We start from the raw sequence: 21,128 nt of genomic DNA, 5'->3' as shown, positions 1-21,128 counted from the left end.
CCAAAAATCAATAACCCTATCCGTGTGAACGAGGCGAAACTGGTCCAGACTTCTTGGCGGAAGATGTACTGTAGTTCGCTATAGGCTCACAGTGCCTTGAAAATCAAATGTAGGAAAAATGTCCTATCGATTGCAACTGAATTTGTCCATCGCTGCTCTATTATAGCCTAGGGCACATAAATGATAAGAGAAGAACGCACCTCCATATACTAGAGTAGACTGGGGTAAATGGGGCAAGCCCAATGTAGACTACATCCCCGCGTTAGTCAAAGTGCCCGCAGATGACAGTTCGAGGCGGTGCTTTGCTTCTTTCTTTCTTTTAATAGCTAGGGAGGGGGAAATCGCTGAGTCGGGCGTGGCAGTCAGCCAATCTTTCTTGTTATCTCTGGGTAAATGAAAGCTGACAGCTAGACTACCTTTCTTGCAGCGTCCACAGACAATTTCCGTCGATTTGCTGGGTGTAAAAACGTTGAATTGCGCCTCGATCCTCGCTGAGGAAATATCTTACCGGACGAACGGCACGACACTCCGTTTAAGGACGACAGACAGACAACGCTCATCATCGCGAAATATAGGTAGGCTAATTGATGCTCAAAACAGCCTCATTTAGTACTACTGGAAGAAGTTCAACGAATCGTGTATGCTTGTTCACAACTTTGCATACAGATATTGCCTGTGAATTTCGTTGCGCCGCTGACAAGTTTGGGTAAGATACATATTCCATGGGAGAGACGGTATCCCTCGTCTCGCCCAACTGATCTCAGTTGGTTCCCTGGTTGGGCAAAACAGGCTACTTTTGAGTGGGATCCTACTGATACATCCAATGATGGGTTGCTATATACATTGGCTACATCTGCAGCTTCTGTTCCCATGTTTCTCCCCTTTGAAACCTATAGCCTAACCTTTAGACATGCTCCTCTTTAGACTATAGTTAACATAGGGCATGTTTTATAGCCTAGAAGGAGAGATAAGCTACTAAGAATATAAATTGAATATACTGTTTAAGGTTTTACATGGTGTTAAACTGTCACCCTTATGGCTCAATATTGTAGACCAGACAGGTTGGAGACAATGTTGGACCTATGGTCCTTGATACAAGGAGCTCTGTCTGGATGGAAAATGCAATTTTGGTTTATATGATTTTCATTAGCAATGTGACATCCTTGCAAATAACTTTTGACTTTGAATAATACAGTTACTTGCCATCTAACTGATTAAAACAACAAAGCAACACATTGCTCAACACACAACCATAGTTGCACCATTTAAGACATGATGTTTGTCCCTTCTGATATATTTACTTCACTGTGTGCTTATTTCCCTTGGTATGTGTCTCCTTAATTAAGTTACCTATGGGTAAACTAGGTCTTCTGGCCATGCATTTAGAACATGTTGGCAAGTAGCAATCAGAGTTTAACTACATTTTGGGCTTTCATCAGATTTCCTTTAACATTTTAGATTTTTCTGGGTCATGCAACCACAAACAGTCACAGGGATGGTTCTGAAACTTTTAATTTTGTCTTTTGAGTGTATTTCTGGCTGGACATATTGCCAGCATGATGTGGCCTAAAGGGTGCCTTGATAACCCTGCAAATAACTATTCCATTATTTGAACAACAGATTACCCAGAACATTTTAGGGATTTGAAACGACATGGTCATTTTTCATTGCTAGTGTAGTTTTTGCATTTCCATTCAAGTCAAGTGAGGTCATCAGTTCCTTTTTAAATCTATACCATTTCCTGGTTTCCCTCCCCACTGGAAAATTGGTTGCCAAAAAACAGAAATGTTATCCTCGTTCTGGGAAAGACCGTCTCTTAATGAAAAAGTCATACTTAACCTGCACAGCTAAGTAATCACAGGGAAACACCGAGAGAGGCATTCCTGGTCAGGTCAACCTGTCGGTAAGGAAACAGACTATCTCTACAGACGGATCAGGAAGCGGGTCACACTATTGCTGCAGAGAAATTAAATGTAATTAATTAAATTAATCTAAAAGGGATCAATAGAGCTTCTAGAGGGATTGTGTGTGTGTTTACTATCATGCAATCACACAATCTAAACATTTGATCATTTACTCCCTTTGCCCTATACACAGATTGTACATTTCAATGGTTTTACAATGGCAGTACAGTAAGAGTAAACAGATCCTCCAAACATGTGGCAATGCTCAGCGTGAAAGTGGCGTGGTTACTGGAGGGAAGGGTGCACCCTCACAAGTCCAGGCGGGTTTGTGCTTTTTTTCTGTATTGTACGCACCACAGTGCTCCACGGGACTAACTCAACACAGCCTGCTGAATAGTATTTTTTTTAACGTCATACACATTGTTTGGTTAATAAAAAAGGCAACAAGCTGTGCCTCGCCCACATTTGCCAGAAATGTGTGATTCATGCATAGGAGCCAAAGTCTCTCCACTCAGACAAACCCTGCCTAACATCTGGCATTTGTTGTTTACGTCTCAAATGTCATTAACCAAGTAATGGGTGAACTTCCAGTGATCCAAACTGTGTTATCAAGGAGTTGCACTCCAGCTCTGTGGTCAACTGCGGTCAACACTCAATAAAAAAAAGTTTAAAAAAAAGATGTAGCAAAACTCATGTCATAGGCTTTGTTTTATTTTGGATGAACCTTGAGAAGTGACGTTCTGAGCAAAGGGTCCATTTTAGAGCAAGGATATCAAACTCATTTAGCCCCAGGGGGCGCATTCAGTCTTCAATGAGGTCTGGAGGGCCGCACTGAAAATTGGTTATATTTCCTGTGCAAAAAATAGTCCTCTAACCATAGATTTTGGAATGTTCAATGCTCCCTGTCTAGCTTTCATTTGAGTGATTATTACCCGGCTGGACACAGTATGTTTGTAGGTCCATTATCATTTCTACAGTTTATTTGGTTTTAGTCATTTTGTCCCTTTAGTCATTTTTTTTTTCTTCTCAAATCACCTGTGGGCCGGATTAGACCCCGTATGTTTAACACCCCTGATTTAGAGAGAGGGAGTATTCCCCCATTCACAGGATGAGTCACAGTGGCGTGGGAGGAGAGATGGTGGTAGCGCTGGGGAACACTCATAGCTGCTGGCTGGCTGGCTTAGCTGAGGGCTCCCCCTGCCCTCCCTCCCGTTAGTCACTCGTGGCAATGCTCTGATGGAGCATAGCTGATGTAGGGAAACACTTTCCATAGCAACCAAGCATGTCCTTCCTTCCTACCTGATGTCATTTAGCTGGGTGCTTATATTTGGCCTATTTAAACACATGCACAAGTGTATTATAACCATGTGTGAATTGGAAATGTTTTTTTTTGCATATCCCAACTCCCCCTGAGACACCCTCAGAGTGGGGTCACTCATGGTCACGGCCAGGGTCTGCCAATATCAACGGCGACGCTGGAGCAATTAGGGTTAAGTGTCTTGATCAAGGGCACATCGGCAGGTTCTCTCACCACCTCAGCTCTGGGATTCAAACTAGCTTCCTTTCAGTTTCTGGCCCAATGGTCTAACCACTAGGCTACCTGCCACCCAGTATACAAGGGAGTATTAAGAACACAGAGGCATTCCACAGGCAGATAAGAACCTGCTGAGGTTTCTGATGTGTCTGGATGGATGGTTGCCTGGATCTCCCCCTTTCAGCTATACCAATCTACTCACCGGTTATCACAATCGGCATAATCCTGACGTGTGTGTGTGAGGTTGGGATGGGGGATATGGGGGGGGGGGTTCATGAGGGGGGCCAGTTTGGTGCCCTTTTTTGACTTCACGTGTCTTTTTATATATAGTACACATTGTTCTGTCTGGTAGTAATTTCCAGTCTGCATGTAAAAATCCAGCATGCAAATGTCATATCTGATCAGGAAGTCAAGAATCAGATTTTACCCAGGTTGCTCGGTCTTAAATCATGGCAGACAAGGATGGTATACCGTCTGTCCGACATGAGGGAATGAAACATGCATATGTCAGCGTGTTTCTTTGAAGGGCATGAAGAATGGCCATCTGCCATATTGCCACAGGCAAGGGTACACATCTAGAAGTAGCCTAAAACTAGATTTTACGTCTTGTTTAGAAGCACATCTTTATTAGCTCTTAGAAATGTATTTTTTATGTTCACGTTAGCAGAAATGAGCAGTTCTGATTTGATTACTTATTTGAACTGTATGGTTAAGGCCCTAATAAGAATCCCAAAATGTTGCATTATGTGCAGTATAAAACTAGTCCTTTGAGTTGGTAGTTATCAAGATTCTTATTTAAAGGCACTTGCCTGCCATATTCCACTTTTTCCATCAACAAGTGCAGGTTGACATTTGTCATGAGTTTTGTCCTAGAGACAGAACTGAGTGATTTCCCCCTTAGATAGGCCAGCTGCAAAGTCAAAATGGTCTATTAGGCAGGGTAGCCCAGTGGTTAGAGAGTTGGACTAGTTACCGAAAGGTTGCAAGTTCAAATCCCCGAGCTGACAAGGTACAAATCTGTCGTTCTGCCCCTGAACAGGCAGTTAACCCACTGTTCCTAGGCTGTCATTGAAAATAAGAATTTGTTCTTAACTGACTTGCCTAGTTAAATAAAGGTCCAAATGTAATGAAAACACATGCTTTTGGTCTTAATTTAGGGTTAGCAGTGTGTTTAGGGTTAGGTTTAAAATCTGATTTTATGACTGTGTCTGTGCTAGCTAGTGACCTCTGCAGAGCTGCCTCCCAGATTCATGACAAAAAACAATAACCTGCTCAACAAGTGGCACTTTCCTGTCAAGTCTCTACTCCCTCAGCTGATTGGCTGCCTGAACAAAATTGCTAGGCAACGCTGTTAACCTTTTGAAGAGAATTGAGTTGGGACAGCGTGACCCTTTTGTTGGCACAGAGAGAGACAGTGGTTCCGCGTCACATGTAAAGGAGTGGGCGTTTAGGAGTTTAATTAGGTTTCAGTACTACTCCATGACTGACTGTTGACTTCTGACTGCTGTAGATATATACTGACTGGTTGACCTATACTCCTGCGGTATTATTAGGGACTGGAACAATTTTTAAATGGAGATTATGGGTAATAAAATAATTGTATAATTTGGAAAACTGGGTCAGACATTTAAAGAACAAAGAACAAAGCTTTGGGGAGACGTACTCTTGAGACGTATAATGTCTCTGGTGTGTCTGTGGCCTGATACTGCTTATTTAGAGCTTACTTTGAAGTACAGTGGTCAGAGGTGTGAAGTGTTGCTTGAAACCGTTTATGCTTAGAAGTTATGCTACATCGTTTTGCTCATTGTTGTAATTTGAGTGGGAAGAGGGGATTCTGACAAACATTTTCTCACAACCCTTAACATCATGACTAGAGATGACTAAAGGACATTGAGGGGTATTTGCAAGCCAGATCTGGCGTTGAACTGTGGTTCTCGCCAATTTGCAGATGTAAATCTTGTGGGTATAAACAGGCCGTTTCTAACTGGTTTGCATGGGGTTATGATCTGAAACGTCTTGTGACATTTCTAAACAAAGCCTCGCGAGTTACTACCTAGGACTGTTCAGCTTACAATTCTGGTTTGATGTCTGAGCCACCTCCATTTCACATTCACACAGAAGACTGATGACTTGTTCCTCCTCTCGCCCTCTGGCGGTTTGTGCAGGCGCAGGCAGCATGTCCACCCCCACAGTCTCAGAGTTGAAAGAGCTGAACCCAGTTGACTTCATCCAGCTACAGCAGTACATTGACTGTGAGTACAGGCTGGCAGTTTCCTTGCACCCCTTTCCATTTACACCCACACGCTGTCATATGTGTATTTCTAAATATCTGCAAAACGTTGCACCATTGCGCCCACATTATCTTTCTTGGTAGATCTCTGGATTTAGACATTTTGTGAACATCAATGTTAACATTTTAAGAACGGAATTTCAATGCCGTAGTACACCGGCCATGTATGAATGTTGCTATGTAGAATATATGCCGTTTTCCGTCTATAGTTTGATCATTTGTGATTACGCATTCTCTGTTAGAATCATTACTTCGACAGATGTTTAGTGCGTTTCTTCTCCTCCTAGACTGCAGGCTGAGGGTTAAAGATGTGCTGAGGGAATTTGATGCAGATGGCAGGCTGGCCCAGCACAGACATGGAGAGGTGAGAGGAAACAATGGCCAGGTTGATACTGACCCCACCACAACTCATGTCTGCTTCAGTCCATCTTAAATGTTCGGGGTACATATTATAGTTTGTGCTCATGATACCCCCGCAAACAAATAATTGGTTTCCTAATAGTAAATCCACTAACTAAAACATTTATCGTGTTTATAGATGTGACTTCTAGATAAAGCCAATCAATTCTAAGAGACATGGCTTCAGGGATTGATGAATTTACAAGCAGCTGAAGTTGCTAAAAGTAATGACCTCTTCAGTTGTGCCAATTCTGTAACGTCTGTGTGATGTGTTGGCCTCATGCAGAGTAAGCCATAGGGGGATTTTAACTGGACAGTTACCAATATCGGCAGTTGGATTAGGGTAATTGCTGTCTTCTAGGAGGAATAAAAGTGGTAGACTAGCAGTAATTTAAGGGCAACCATGGGTTACAGAAAAATACATTTTTCAACAAGGATAATGACAAAGCCACACCCTCTCAAAGTACTGTAATTATCAAGGAAGTGGAAAATCTGACAAACGGCACAGAACATTTTTGGCGCGGTTATCTAAACCCCTTCTCTCCTCTACACCAGTCTCCTTAACATTGAGGTTGGGCTGAATAGTGGTGTCATACACTACATAACTGCCACAGTAATAAAGTATCACCCAGGGAAAAGCAACCTCAACCAGAAATGGGTTTGTGGTTCAGTATTCCAGAGGGAATTCTGATTTGAAGCCCTTAAGCAAATTAGTCCCCCTAAAAAAGTCAGCTGGCACAATTGATTGAAATGGGGTCTTTATTGGGTATCTGACAACTTCAGGAAGTTATGCACTGTATTGTACAATCTAGAACAGGGTTTGCCAACTGGCAGCCTTTGGCTATATTTTATTTGTCCCCACATAAATAGTCTTCCAGTCCCTGCTGCCTTCAGAAAGGAGTCACACCCCTTGAATTTTCCACATTGTTACAGCCTTCTTTTAAAAATGAATCCAAGTTTTTTTTATCCCCGGCCTACACACAATACCCCATAATGTCAAAGTGGTGAAAACTGAAAATCTGAAATGTGTTGAGTCAATAACTATTCACCCCCTTTCATGGCAAACCTGAATAAGTTCAGGAGTAAAATGTAGCTTAACAAGTCAGACTGGACTCAGTGTGCAACAAGTGTAGTGTTCAACATGATTTTACAATGACTACCTTATCTGTACTCCTCACATTATCTGTAAGGTCCCTCAATCGAGCAGTGACTTTCAAACGGATTCAACAACAAAGACCAGGAAGGTTTTCCAATGCCTCGCAAAGGGCACCTATTGGTAGATGGGTGATTAATTAACCTTTCAGCAGGACAATAGCCTAAAACACAAGGCTACATCTATACCAAGAAGATAGTGAATGTTCCTCAGTGGCAGTGTTAGTTCTGACTTAAATCTGTTTGAAAATCTATGACACTACTTCAATGATTGTCAAGCTATGATCATCCAATTTGACAGAGCTTGAAGAATTTTGAAAATGGACAAATGTTGTACAATCCAGGTGTGCAAAACTCTTAAACTTACCCAGAAAGCCTCAGCCGTAGTCACTGCCAAAGGGGATTCTAACACTGTCTTGTGGGAACATGAAACTCAAAATGTCACTAAGGGAACAAAGAAAATCACTGACAACCAAACAAAAAGGGATTCTGAAACACACACATGGGTGCCCACTGAAAGTTGCCAAAGCCACTCAGAAGGGGTTCTGAAAGACACCCACCATTGATTCCCACTAAGTTTGCCTCCAAAAAGACAAAGAAAACTCCACAAAAACTTAGGATGGCAAGTAAAAAGAATATGGAGCAAAACAAACAGGGGAAACCAAAAATAAGCTTCTTTCAAACTTATATAAGTTGAGCTTGGCTCACACATCAGCTGTCATAAAGTTTAGCTCTCTCAACATCTCTCAAGCTCAACTAGAGCACTGGGCCAGACACTCCTAAAATAGCACCTGGGCCAACACAGGTGAAACACCTTCCCACTAACGAGATGGAAACCAGCACAGGTGTAACACATAACGACTGACGAGGTGACACCAATCTGTGCGCCCTTTGTCTTTTGTGCTATAATGCTATACGTGCTAAAAGTCCAACCTCAAAACATAAATGGAAAAACCAAAACCTGTAACAACAACAAAAATGTTCAATACATGTTTTCACTTTGTCATTATGAGGTATTGTGTGTAAATGGGTCAGGGGGAACAATTCATTTAATCAATTTATAATTCAGGTTGTAACACAACAAAAATGTGGAATAAGTCAAGGGGTATGAATACTTTCTGAAGGAACTCTATATATTTCTTATGGTTGGATATGAAAGACTGTAAAACCGCCAGCAAATTAACTCCAGGTGATTTTAATTTTGGAAATCTGTTCCAAAGTATTCCCACGTATAATAGAGATACAGTGTCTTCAGAAAGTATTCATACCACTTGACTTAGTCCACATTTTGTTTTTATGGCCTGAATTCAAATTGATTAAATAGATTTTGTTCTTACCCATCTACACACCATACCCCATAATGAAAAAGTAAAAACATATATTCTTTGCAAATTTATTGAAAATGAAATACAGAAATATCTTATTTACATAAGTATTCACACCCCTGAGTCAATACATTTTAGAATCACCTTTGGCAGCAATTACAGCTGTTAGTCTTTCTGGGGAAGTCTAAGAGCTTTGCACACCTGGATTTTACAATATTTGCACATGATTATTTTTTTAATTCTTCAAGCTCTGTTAAGTTGGTTGTTAATCATTGCTAGACATCCATTTTCAAGTCTTGCCATAGATTCTGACATGTATTTTACTGCCATACAGTAAAAACTGTAACTAGGCCACTCAGGAACATTCAATGTTGTCTTGGTAAGCAACTCCAGTGAACAGTATATTTGACCTTTTAGGTTATTGTCCTGCTGAAAGGAGAATTTCCCAGTGTATTTTGGAAAGCAGACTGAACCAGGTTTTCCTCTAGGATTGCGTCTGCTTGGCTCTACTCAGTGATGTGATTTGTATTTTTACCCATCTACCAATAAGTGCCCTTCTTCTCTCTGGTCTTTGTGGTTGAATCTGTGTTTGAAATGCACTGCTTGACTGAGGGACCTTAGAGAAAATTGTACGTGTGGGTACAGAGAGGAGGTAGTAATTCAAAAATCATGTTAAACACTATTATTGCACACAGAGTGAGTCTGTAACACAGCAACATTTTGAAAAAGTCCAGGGGTGTGAATACTTTTTGAAGGCACTCTATATATATGATCGAGTACAAATTTAAGCAATTCAATTATTGTTTTTGTCAAATATTATATCTGTTTGGGCATCTTGCGGTGCATTAGCAGTCTACAAATTACAGTGCCTTTTGGAAACTATTCAGACCACTAGACTTTTTCCTCATTTTGTTACCTTACAGCCTTTTTCTAAAATATATATTTTTTTAAACATGTATTCTCATTAATCTACACACAATACCTCATAATCACAAAGCAAAAACAGGTTTGTAGACATTTTTGCAAATGTATTTTTGTTTAAATTAAACAAATTGTACATGCTTATTCAGACCCTTTACTCAGTACTTTGAAGCAGCTTTGGCAGTGATTACAGCCTTGACTCTTCTTGAGTATGACGCTACAAGCTTGGCACGCCTGTATTTGGGGAGTTTCACCCAGTCTTCTCAAGCTCTGTCAGGTTGGATGGGGAGCATCGCTGCACAACTATTTTCAGGTCTCTCCAGTTCGATCTGGTCCGCGCTCTGGCTGGGCCACTCATGGACATTCAGAAACTTGTCCTGAAGCCACTCCTGTGTTGTCTTGGCTGTGTGTTTAGGGTCGTTGTCCTGTTGGAAGGTGAACCTTCGCCCCAGTCTGAGGTACTGATCGCTCTGGAGCAGGTTTTCATCAAGGATCTCTGTGTACTTTGCTCTGTTCATCTTTCCCTAAATCCTGACCAGTCTCCCAGTCCCTGCTGCTGAAAAAACATCCCCACAGCATGATGCTGCCACCACCATGCTTCACCGTAGCGATGGTGCCAGGTTTCATCCAGACGTGACGCTTGGCATTCAGTCCAAAGAGTTCAATCTTGGTTTAATCAGAACAGAGAATCTTGTTTCTCATGGTCTGAGTCCTTAGGTGCCTTTTGGCAAACTCCAAGCGGGCTGTCATGTGCCTTCTACTGAGGAATGGCTTCCGTCTGGCCACTCTACCATGAAGGCCTGATTTGGTGGAGTGCTGCAGAGATCGTTAACCTTCTGGTCTGTTCTCCCATCTCCACAGAGGAAGAGGGACTCTGGAGCCATGTAAGCGTGACCATCAGGTTCTTGGTCACCTCCCTGACCAAGGCCTTTCTCCCTCGATTGCTCAGTTTGGCCGGGCGGCCAGCTCTAGGAAGAGTATTGGTGGTTCCAAACTTCTTCCATTTGAGAATGATTGAGGCCACTGTGTTCTTGGGGACCTTCAATGCTGCAGAATTTGTTTGGACCCTTCCCCAGATCTGTGCCTCGACACATTCCTGTCTCGGAGCTCTACGTACAATTCCTTCAACCTCATGGCTTGGTTTTTGCTCTGACATGCGTTGTCAACTCTGGGACCTTATATAGACAGGTGTCCTCCTTTTAAAATGAATGTCCAATCAATTGAATTTACCACAGGTGGACTACAATCAAGTTGTAGAAACATCTCAAGGAAGATCAATGGAAACATGATGCACCTGAGCTCCATTTCAAGTCTCATAGCAAAGGGTCTGAATACTTATTTAAATAAGGTATTTCTGTTTTTTATTTGTAATAAATGTGCAAAAATGTCTAAACCTGTTTTTGCCTTGTCATTGTGGGCTATTGTGTGTAGATTGATGAGGGAAAACATTTATTTAATCAGTTTTAGAATAAGGCTGTAACGTAACAAAATGTGGAAAAAGTCAAGGGGTCTGAATACTTTCCGAATGCACTGTATTTGTAATTATGTTCCGGCCCACTGACCATCCGCTTAAGGAAATATGTAGTTGATGATCCCTGCTCAAGGAATTAGACTTCTCACCTAAATCACTCTGCTCTGAATCAGACTGTTTTGATGACTATTTTAGAAACCATCGATCTCCCATCAATTTACTGATTGATATCCCATCTTCTGTTCCAGTGTATCAATGAGGAAGGCTTCCGTCTCTTCCTGAAGACCTATTTGGAGGTTGAGGACTTCCCTAAGGATCTCTGCCAGCGCCTGTTCCGATCCTTCCAGAGCGGAACCGAACTGGACGGGCAGGACAACGCCAGTATGTTTATTTGCCCATGTGTAGAATACCTCTTGAATACCATGTCTTGGCTTATTTTGTTGTCTATAGTTTAGTCATCAGTTTCACTATTGCTATGTGTTGTTTTTTTTAATCAAAGTCCACAGACTGAACCTGAATATGTAGCTATACTGTGTGTATCCACTTCACCATCCTCCTCCCCCTCCTTGTCCTCCTCCTCTCCTTTAGAAGAGGTCTTTCTGAAGGACGTTTCGTGTTACTTCTCTCTGTTGGAGGATGGCCAGCCCAGAGACAAGCTGGAGTGTGAGTCTTTATCATATTTTCTCCACTGAGTAGCAGCTTCTTGTTGCAGTCTATTTGTATAGATATTTGTCTGAGTGCCTTTTCAAGATTTTTATATGCACATTTTTCCCTCAGTTGCTTTCAAACTGTATGACAGAGATGGCAATGGAGTCCTTGACAGCTCTGTAAGTCAATTTGTAATATTTTTTTGTGAACTACAAAGAATAACTACACCCCCCTAGGTATTATCCCAGTTTCCCCATTACCCATTTCAAAATAATAACAATGTAATAACATGTAATGACTGTCTGTTGTTGCAGGAGACATCACCTCATACCCTTTCATTTTTACAGTACCAGTCAAAAGTTGACACACTTACTCATTCAAGGGTTTTTATGTATTTTTACTATTTTCTACATTGTAGAATAATCGTGACGACATCAAAGCTATGAAATAACACATGGAATCATGTAGTAACAAAAAAGTGTTAAACAAATCAAAATATATTTTATATTTGAGATTCTTCAAAGTAGCCACCCTTTGCCTTGATGACAGCTTTGCACATGCTTGGCATTCTCTCAACCAGCTTCACCTGGATCTCTTTTCCAACAGTCTTGAAGGAATTCCCATGTATGCTGAGCACTTGTTGGCTTCTTTTCCTTCACTTTGTAGTCCAACTCATCCCAAACCATCTCAATTGGGTTGAGGTTGGGTGATTGTAGAGGCCAGGTCATCTGATGCAGCACTCCATCACTCTCCTTTTTGGTCAAATAGCCCTTATACAGCCTGGAGGTGTGTTGGGTCATTGTCTTGTTGAAAAATCTATTTTAGTCCCACTAAGCGCAAACCAGATGGGATGGCATATCGCTGCAGAATGCTGTGGTAGCCATGCTGGTTAAGTGTGCCTTGAATTCTAAATAAATCACAGACAGTGTCACCAGCAAAGCACCCCCACACCATCACACCTCCTCCTCCATGCTTCACGGTGGGAACCACACATGCGTAAATCATCCGTTCACCTACTCTGCGTCTCACAAAGACACAGTGGTTGGAACCAAAAATCTCCAATTTGGACTCAAGGACAGATTTCCAACGGTCTAATGTCCATTGCTCGTGTTTCTTGGCCCAAGCAAGTCTCTATTTCTTATTGGTGTCCTTTAGTAGTGGTTTCTTTGCAGCAATTCGACCATGAAGGCCTGATTCACGCAATTTCCTCTGAACAGTTGATGTTGAGATGTGTCTGTTACTTGAACTCTGTGAAGAATTTATTTGGGCTGCAATTTCTGAGGCTGGTAACTCTAATGAACTTATCCTCTGTATCAGACGTAACTCTGGGTCTTCCTTTCCTGTGGCGGTCCTCATGAGAGCCAGTTTCATCATAGTGCTTGATGGTTTTAGCGAGAGCACATGAAGAAACTTTCAACGTTTTGGAAATTTTCCAGATTGACTGACCTTCATGTCTTAAAGTAATGATGGACTGTCGTTTCTCTTTGCTTATTTGAGCTGTTCTTGCCATAATATGGACTTGGTCTTTTACCAAATAAGGCTATCTTCTGTATACCACCCCTACCATGTCACAAGACAACGGATTGTCTCAAATGCATTAAGAAGGAAAGAAATTCCACAAATGAACTTTTAACAAGGCACACCTGTTAATTGAAATGCATTCCAGGCGACTACCTCATGAAGCTGGTTGAAAGAATGCCAAGAGTGTGCAAAGCTGTCATCAAGGCATAGGGTGGCTACTTTGAAGAATCTCAAATATATTTTGATTTGTTTAACACTTTTTTTGGTTGCTACATGATTCCATGTGTGTTATTTCATAGTTTTGATGTCTTCACTATTATTTAACAATGTAGAGAATAGAACAAATAAAGAAAACCCCTTGAATGAGTCGCTGTGTCCAAACTTTTGACTGGTAATGTATATCAGGTCTTCTCATAAGAATAACTAATACTCTTCTTCCTATAGGAGGTGGACCGGATCATTGCTCAGATGATGCACGCTGCAGATTACCTGGACTGGGATGTGTCTGAGCTGAGACCAGTAAGTGTGGCCAAATGTGGGATGTCCCTTACAATTACTGATATCAGAGGAGAAAATACATATTTTAATTAATTCTACAAATATCTGCTGAACCTCCCAAAAATACTAATTTAGATGCTAAGCTAGAATGCACTTTGGTTTGTTCAGGTGCTGAAGGACATGATGACAGCCATCGACGCAGACAGCAGTAACACGGTCTCTCTGGATGAGTGGGTGGAAGGCGGAATGAACAACGTCCCTCTGCTGGTATTACTTGGGCTGAAGGTGGGTGAACCATGTTCCCCTTCTGGGTTGTGTTCATTAGGAACAAAATGGAAGAAACAGGGAGGGACTACTTGGATTTCCAATAAGAAATGCTGGTTGCTGTTGCAAAAATGGTTTGATACATTTTGCCCAAATGATTAAGACCCTAATGTCACTGGGGCAGAAGGTGGAAAAGGGACCATCCATCATTCCTTCCCCTTTTATTGCGTCAACAAATGTTTCCTGTGCAGGCCGGGAGGAGTACCCATGATGCATCCTCTTTGTGTTATATGCTGAGTGTACAAAACATTAAGGGACACCTGCTCTTTCTATGGTATAGACTGACCAGGTGAAAGCGCTGATCCTTTATTGATGTCACCAGTTAAATCCACTTCAATCAGTGTAGATGAAGGGGAGGAGATGGTTAAATGTTTTGATCATGCAGTACATTTCCTAATGCGTCTTTGTAATGATAATACTACTGTACCTTTAGAAATATGCTCAGCCGGTGTCTGCAGTTCCTCCTTTTGTCTTCCTCACTCACACACATACAGTACATGCTCTCTCTTTCTGTCACTCTGTATGTTGCTCTCCTTCTGCTCTTACCTCTGTGCACCACCCCTTTGTTGACTCACTCATGCATGTGTGCTAATGTTACCTGTTTCACATACACATCTATCTCTGCACCACCAGAGTGAGTTAGAGGAAGTGGGGAAAAGCCTATCTATTATTCTCATTCACAACTCCATCTAACCTCACCCTCTGCATCAATTAGTAGCAACTGCAATGGAAAGGAAGAACATAAACATTCATTGTTACAGTATAAAGAGTAAGTTATTATGTTTAGAACAATGAAACTAAGTGGGGGTGCCATTTTCTTTCGAGTCATTTAGCAGACGTGCTTATCCAGAGCGACTTACAGTAGTGAGTGGACCTGTTTTAATTTGTACTGGTCCCTCGTGGGAATCGAACCCACAGGCCTGACTTTGCAAGTGCCATGCTCTACCAACTGAGCCACATGGGACCACTGTCACTCTTGTCTCCCAAGTGCTGAGATCTGGAAATACTAGAATACTAGAATACTAGAATACTAGTGGTCCCATGCTTACTTATTGAACATGCAGTTTACTTTTGGGTCTGTTATCAGACTGCCTTACAAAGATCTGAACTGTAAACTGGTCTTTCTCGTGCCCCTACCACAATGCCAGGTACTTCCCCTCAGGCTATTTCTGGCCACCAATGAGAATACCATTCATCCAGCACTCTCACATTGCTGTGTGCTGATTTTAGGGGCTATGCTTCATACACATAGACTGACTGAAAGTCTGGCTCTGAGCTGAGGCACCATGAGTCATTTAAACCAATGTTTGTAAAATATTTTTTTTACTGTGTATTTGTGTCTATAATCTGGAAAAGAGCATATAATCTTGTGTTGCAAACATTGGTGTTACTGATGTAGTATTGCATAGAAAGGGCTTATATTTACCCAAGGAGATTCCATGGAAATATGGTAGAAATGTACATTCCATTCCTCATTTAATTATGCAGCATAGATTCCTTTCAGCATAATTCTGATATTTTGATAGATGGGATCATGGCATGCAAAGGCCATTGTAAAGCCAACTGTAAAAGTCAACACTGAACTGTCATTCCAGGAGAGTCATCTCAGAGGCGATTTATGTTTGTTGCTAACAGCATCACTAATAGCCACAATCTCCAACCATGAGACAATATTAAAATGAAATGTGTATCAATGTTGCATTGCTTACATAATGTTTTCCAAATATGAGATCCAACATTTACCCTTAGAGTCAGTGTTTGTTTTAGGAGTGTGCAAAAATGGTCAAAATAGTTTTTGACATATAAGATAAAAAAGCACAACGTTTTTATATTTAGTTTATTATACCATAATATGTGTTTTCTCCCCCACCATCTACCCCCAGATGACTCAGAAGGATGGGCAGCACCTATGGAGGATGAAAAATTACAACAAGCCTGTCTACTGCAACGTGTGTCAGAGCATGCTGCTAGGACTGAGGAAACAGGGGCTTTGCTGCACCTGTGAGTGTCATTGTCTGGTCTCACCACTAGAGGGAAATACAACATAACTTCCTCAATCCACTCAAAGCAACAACAAAAAATTACCAGGAAGACACCTATCCTGAACTTACAATTAAAAGCAAGTTAGTGGAATGCATTCTCATAGTCAGATGATGTCAACATGTACCATTAGATAACCATTATGACCTATGACATCCCCACATATTTCCATAGGAAAAACTGTAGTGGTGTTTATTGTTTACTTAATTGTCAGCCTTGTATATCTTGTCTTGATTAACATGATTCATTAAACGAGAGAATAACAATAATAGTTGAAAACACAATGGAGACACGTAACGCATTGTTTACCTGTTTTTGTTTTCAAGGTTGTAAATACACGGTCCATGGACGCTGTGCCAACAGAAACCCAGCTCCCTGTACCAGGACCTATGTCAAGTCTAAGAAAGACACGGGAGTAAGAGTTTTTTTTCAAACAACATTTTACAATGGCATTTGCAGTTATATTAATATTTCCAATGCCTCTTCATTCTTAGTGTAAGTTGTAATGTGAATTTCTAAGCCACTCTCTTTGTCCCGGTGCATGTATGTCAGTCTTGCATCTGACTCTGCCTGTGTCTCCTGCCTCAGGTTCCAACCCATGACTGGGTCAGTGGGAACTGTGACTCTGGGAAGTGTGACAAGTGTCAGAAGAAGATCAAGAGTTATCACGGGCTGACGGGCAAACACTGTGTCTGGTGCCACTCCATGGTGATGAGGGAGGGCTCCTGAGTAGCCCTGTGGTGGGGAGAGTTAGGCCACTTTAAGTTATTAGGCCAGTCTTTTCTTCCAAGCAGAATATTTACATATTACAATCTGTTGTTCAATCTGTTCATGGAGTGGTCTTGCAAGAGTTATGTCTGGAACTACGTCTGGATCTACAGTACCAGTCAAAAGTTTGGACACACCCACTCATTCAAGGGTTTTTCTTTATTTCTACTGTTTTCTACATTGTAGAATAATAGTGAAGACATCAAAACTATAAAATAACACATATGGAATCATGTAGTAACCAAACAAGTGTTAAACAAATCAAATGAGAGATTCTTCAAAGTAGCACCCTTTTCTTTGATGACAGCTTTGCACACTCTTGGCATTCTCTCAACCAGCTTTATGAGGTAGTTACCCAACACACCTCCAGGTTGGCTCCTGAGTGGTGCAGCAGTCTAAGGCATTGCATCTCAGTGCAAGAGGTGCACTGCAGTCACTGGTTCAAATCCAGTGACTGCAATCACATCTGGCTGTGATTGGGGGTCCCATAGGTCGGCGCACAATTGGCCCAGCGTCGTCTGGGTTTGGCCGGGGTAGGCCGTCATTGTAAGTAAGAATTTGTTCTTAACTGACTTGCCTAGTTAAATGGTTGTTTTTTAAAATAATATTTTAATAGGGCTATTTGACCAAGAAGGAGAATGATAGAGTGCTCCATCAGATTACCTGGCCTCCACTCCACAATCACCTGACCTCAACCCAGTTGAGATGGTTTGGGGTGAGTTGGACCGCAGAGTAAAGGAAAAGAAGCCAACAGGTGCTCAGCATATATGGGAACTCCTTGAAGACTGTTGGAAAAGCATTCCAGGTGAAGCTGGTTGAGAGAATGCCATGACTGCGCCAAGTTGTCATCAAGGCAAAGGGTGGCTACTTTGAAGAATTTAACACTTTTTTGGTTACTAAATGTGTTATTTCATAGTTTTAATGTCAGTTTTACCTAATTTCTATCAACATGTTAAATGTACAACCAGAGGGAAAATAACTCTGGACCACCTATACTCCACTACTCCACACATAGAGATGCATACATAGCTCTCCCTTGCCCTCCATTTGGCAAATTTGACCATAATTCTATCCTCCTGATTCCTGCTTACAAGCAAAGATTAAAGCAGGAACCACCAGTGACTAGATCAATAAAAAATGGTCAGATGAAGCAGATGCTAAGCTACAGGACTGCTTTGCTAGTACAGACTGGAATATGTTCCAGGATTCCTCCAATGGCATTGAGGAGTACACCACATCTGCCATTGGCTTCATCAATAAGTGCATCGATGACGTCGTCCCCACAGTGACCGTACGTACATACCCCAACCAGAAGCCATGGATTACAGGCAACATCCGCACTGAGCTAAAGGCTAGAGCGGCCGCTTTCAAGGAGTGGGACACTAACCCGGAAGCTAATAATAAATCCTGCTATGCCCACCGACGAACCATCAAACAGGCAAAGCATCAATACAGGACTAAGATCGAGTCGTACTACACCGGCTCTGACATTCGTCGGATGTGGTAGGGCCTGCAAACCATTACAGATTACAAAGGGAAGCACAGCCGAGAGCTGCCCAGTGACTCAAGCCTACCGGACAAGCTAAACTAGTTCTATGCTCGCTTTGAGGCAAATAACACTGAAACATGTATGAGAGCACAAGCTGTACCGGAAGTGTGATCACTCTCTCCGCAGCCAGTGTGAGTAAGACCTTTAGACAGGTCAACATTCACAAAGCCGCAGGGCCGGACGGATTACCAGGACATGGACTGCGAGCATGCACTGGCCAACTAGCAAGTCTTCACTGAAATCTTCAACCTCTCCCTGTCCGAGTCTGTAATACCAACATGTTTTAAGCAGACCGCCATAGTGCCTGTGCCCAAGAACACTAAGGTAACCTGCCTAAATGACTATCGACCCGTAGCACTCACGTCTGTAGCCATGAAGTGCTTTGAAAGGATGGTCATGGCTCACATCAACACCATCATCCCAGAAACCCTAGACCCACTCCAATTTGCATACTGCCCCAACAGATCCACAGATGATGCGGTCTTTATTGCACTCCACAGTGCCCTTTCCCACCTGGGCAAAAGGAACACCTATGTGAGAAAGCTATTCATTGACTAAAGCTCAGCGTTCAACACCATAGTGCCCTCAATGCTAATAAATAAGCTAAGGACCCTGGGACTGAACACCTCTCTTTGCAACTGGATCCTGGACTTCCTGATGGGCTGCCCCCAGGTGGTAAGGGTAGGTAACAATACGTCCGCCACGCTGATTCTCAACACAGGGGCCCCTCAGGGGTGTGTGCTCTGCCCCGTCCTGCACTCCCTGTTCACTCATGACTGCAAGGCCAGGCACGACTCCAACACTGTCATTAAATTTGCCGATGAGACAACAGTGGTAGGCCTGATCACAGACAACAACGAGACAGCCTATAGGGAGGAGGTCAGAGACCTGGCTGTGTGGTGCCAGGACAATAACCTCTCCCTCAACGTGGTCAAGACAAAGTAGATGATTGTGGACTACAGGAAAAAGAGGACTGAGCACGCCCCCATTCTCATTGACGGGGCTGCAGTGGAGCAGGTTGAGAGCTTCAAGTTCTTTGGTGTCCACATTACCAACAAACTAAAATGGTCCAAGCACACCATGACAGTCGTGAAGCGGGCACGACAAAACCTATTCCCCCTCAGGGGACTGAAAAGATTTGGCATGTGTCCTCAGATCCTCAAAAGGTTCTACAGCTGCACCTTCGAGAGCATCTTGACTGGATGCATCACTGCCTGGTATGGCAACTGCTCGGCCTCTGACCGCAAGGCACAATATAAGTTTACGTACACTTAGGTTGGAGTCATTAAAACTCATTTTTCAACCACTCCACAAATTTCTTGTTAACAAACTATGTTTTGTGAAGTCGGTTAGGACATTACTTTGTGCATGACACAAGTAATTTTTCCAGAAATTGTGTACAGACAGATTATTTCATTTATAATTCACTGTATCACAATTCCAGTCGGTCAGAAGTTTACATACACTAAGTTGACTGTGCCTTTAAACAGCTTGGAACATTCCAGAAAATTATGTCATGTCTTTAGAAGCTTCTTATAGGCTAATTGACATAATTTGAGTCAATTGGAGGTGTATCTGTGGATGTATTTCAAGGCCTACCTTCAAACTCAGTGCCTCTTTGCTTGACATCATGGGAAAATAAATCAGCCAAGACCAAATGTGTAGACCTCCACAAGTCTGGTTCATCCTTGGGAGCAATTTCCAAATGCCTGAAGGTACCACGTTCATCTGTACAAACAAAAGTATGCAAGTCTAAACACCATGGGACCGTGCAGCCATCAGGAAGAAGATCCTTTCTGTCTCCTAGAGATGAACGTACTTTGGTGCGAAAAGTGCAAATCAATCCCAGAACAACAGCAAAGGACATTGTGAAGATGCTGGAGGAAACAGGTACAAAAGTATCTATATCCATAGTAAAACGAGTCCTATATCGACATAACCTGAAAGGCCGCTCAGAAAGGAAGAAGCCACTGCTCCAAAACCGCCACTGCACTTTTTGGATAAATGTCCTCTGGTCTGATGAAACAAAAATAAAACTGTTTGGCCATAATGACCATCGTTATGTTTGGAGGAAAAAGGGGGAGGATTGCAAGCCGAAGAACACTACCCCAACCGGGAAGCACGGGGGTGGCAGCATCATGTTGTGGGGGTGCTTTGCTGCAGGAGGGACTGGTTGACTTCACAAAATGGATGGCATCATGAGGGTGGAAAATTATGTGGATATATTGAAGAAACATCTCAAGACATCAGTCAGGATGTTAAAGCTTGGTCACAAATGGGTCTTCCAAATGGACAATGACCCCAAGCATACTTCTAAAGTTGTGGCAAAATGGCTTAAGGGCAACAAAGTAAAGGTATTGGATTGGCCATCACAAAGCCCTGACCTCAATCCTATAGAAAATGTGTGGGCAGAACTGAAAAAGAGTGTGCGTGCAAGGAGGCCTACAAACCTGACTCAGTTACACCAGCTCTGTCAGGAGGAATGGGCCAAAATTTACCACAACTTATTGTGGGACGCTTGTGGAAAGCTACCCGAAACGTTTGACCCAAGTTAAACAATTTAATGGCAATGCTACCAAATACTAATTGAGTGTATGTAAACTTCTAGGAATGTGATGAATCAATAAATCATTCTCTCTACTATTATTCTGACATTTCACATTCTTAAAAAAGAAAGTGGTGATCCTAACTGACCTAAAATGGAATTTTTACTAGGATTAAATGTCAGGAATTGTGAAAAACTGAGTTTAAATGTATTTGGCTAAGGTGTAAGTAAACGTCCGA

The 21,128-nt window shown here is 42.1% G+C and overlaps 1 protein-coding gene across 1 annotated transcript in view; it reads left to right on the top strand.

Annotated features, from left to right (window-relative positions):
* The first annotated feature begins 329 nt into the window (after nt 1–329).
* Nucleotides 330–21,128, top strand: part of LOC109908204 (diacylglycerol kinase alpha-like) — a 44,449-nt gene continuing 23,650 nt past the window's right edge. Inside the window, exons 1-11 of the mRNA XM_020506752.2 lie at nt 330–575; nt 5,604–5,690; nt 6,016–6,092; nt 11,245–11,377; nt 11,585–11,659; nt 11,774–11,823; nt 13,610–13,684; nt 13,832–13,948; nt 15,871–15,988; nt 16,354–16,442; nt 16,616–16,735. Coding sequence (XP_020362341.1) covers nt 5,615–5,690; nt 6,016–6,092; nt 11,245–11,377; nt 11,585–11,659; nt 11,774–11,823; nt 13,610–13,684; nt 13,832–13,948; nt 15,871–15,988; nt 16,354–16,442; nt 16,616–16,735 — 930 coding nt within the window. The 5' untranslated portion in view covers nt 330–575; nt 5,604–5,614. The remainder of the gene's footprint in view (nt 576–5,603; nt 5,691–6,015; nt 6,093–11,244; nt 11,378–11,584; nt 11,660–11,773; nt 11,824–13,609; nt 13,685–13,831; nt 13,949–15,870; nt 15,989–16,353; nt 16,443–16,615; nt 16,736–21,128) is intronic.

This window comes from Oncorhynchus kisutch, linkage group LG17, assembly GCF_002021735.2.
Source record: "Oncorhynchus kisutch isolate 150728-3 linkage group LG17, Okis_V2, whole genome shotgun sequence".
In the NCBI taxonomy this organism is placed as follows: domain Eukaryota; kingdom Metazoa; phylum Chordata; class Actinopteri; order Salmoniformes; family Salmonidae; genus Oncorhynchus; species Oncorhynchus kisutch.
This window is presented reverse-complemented; position numbering and strand designations above follow the sequence as displayed.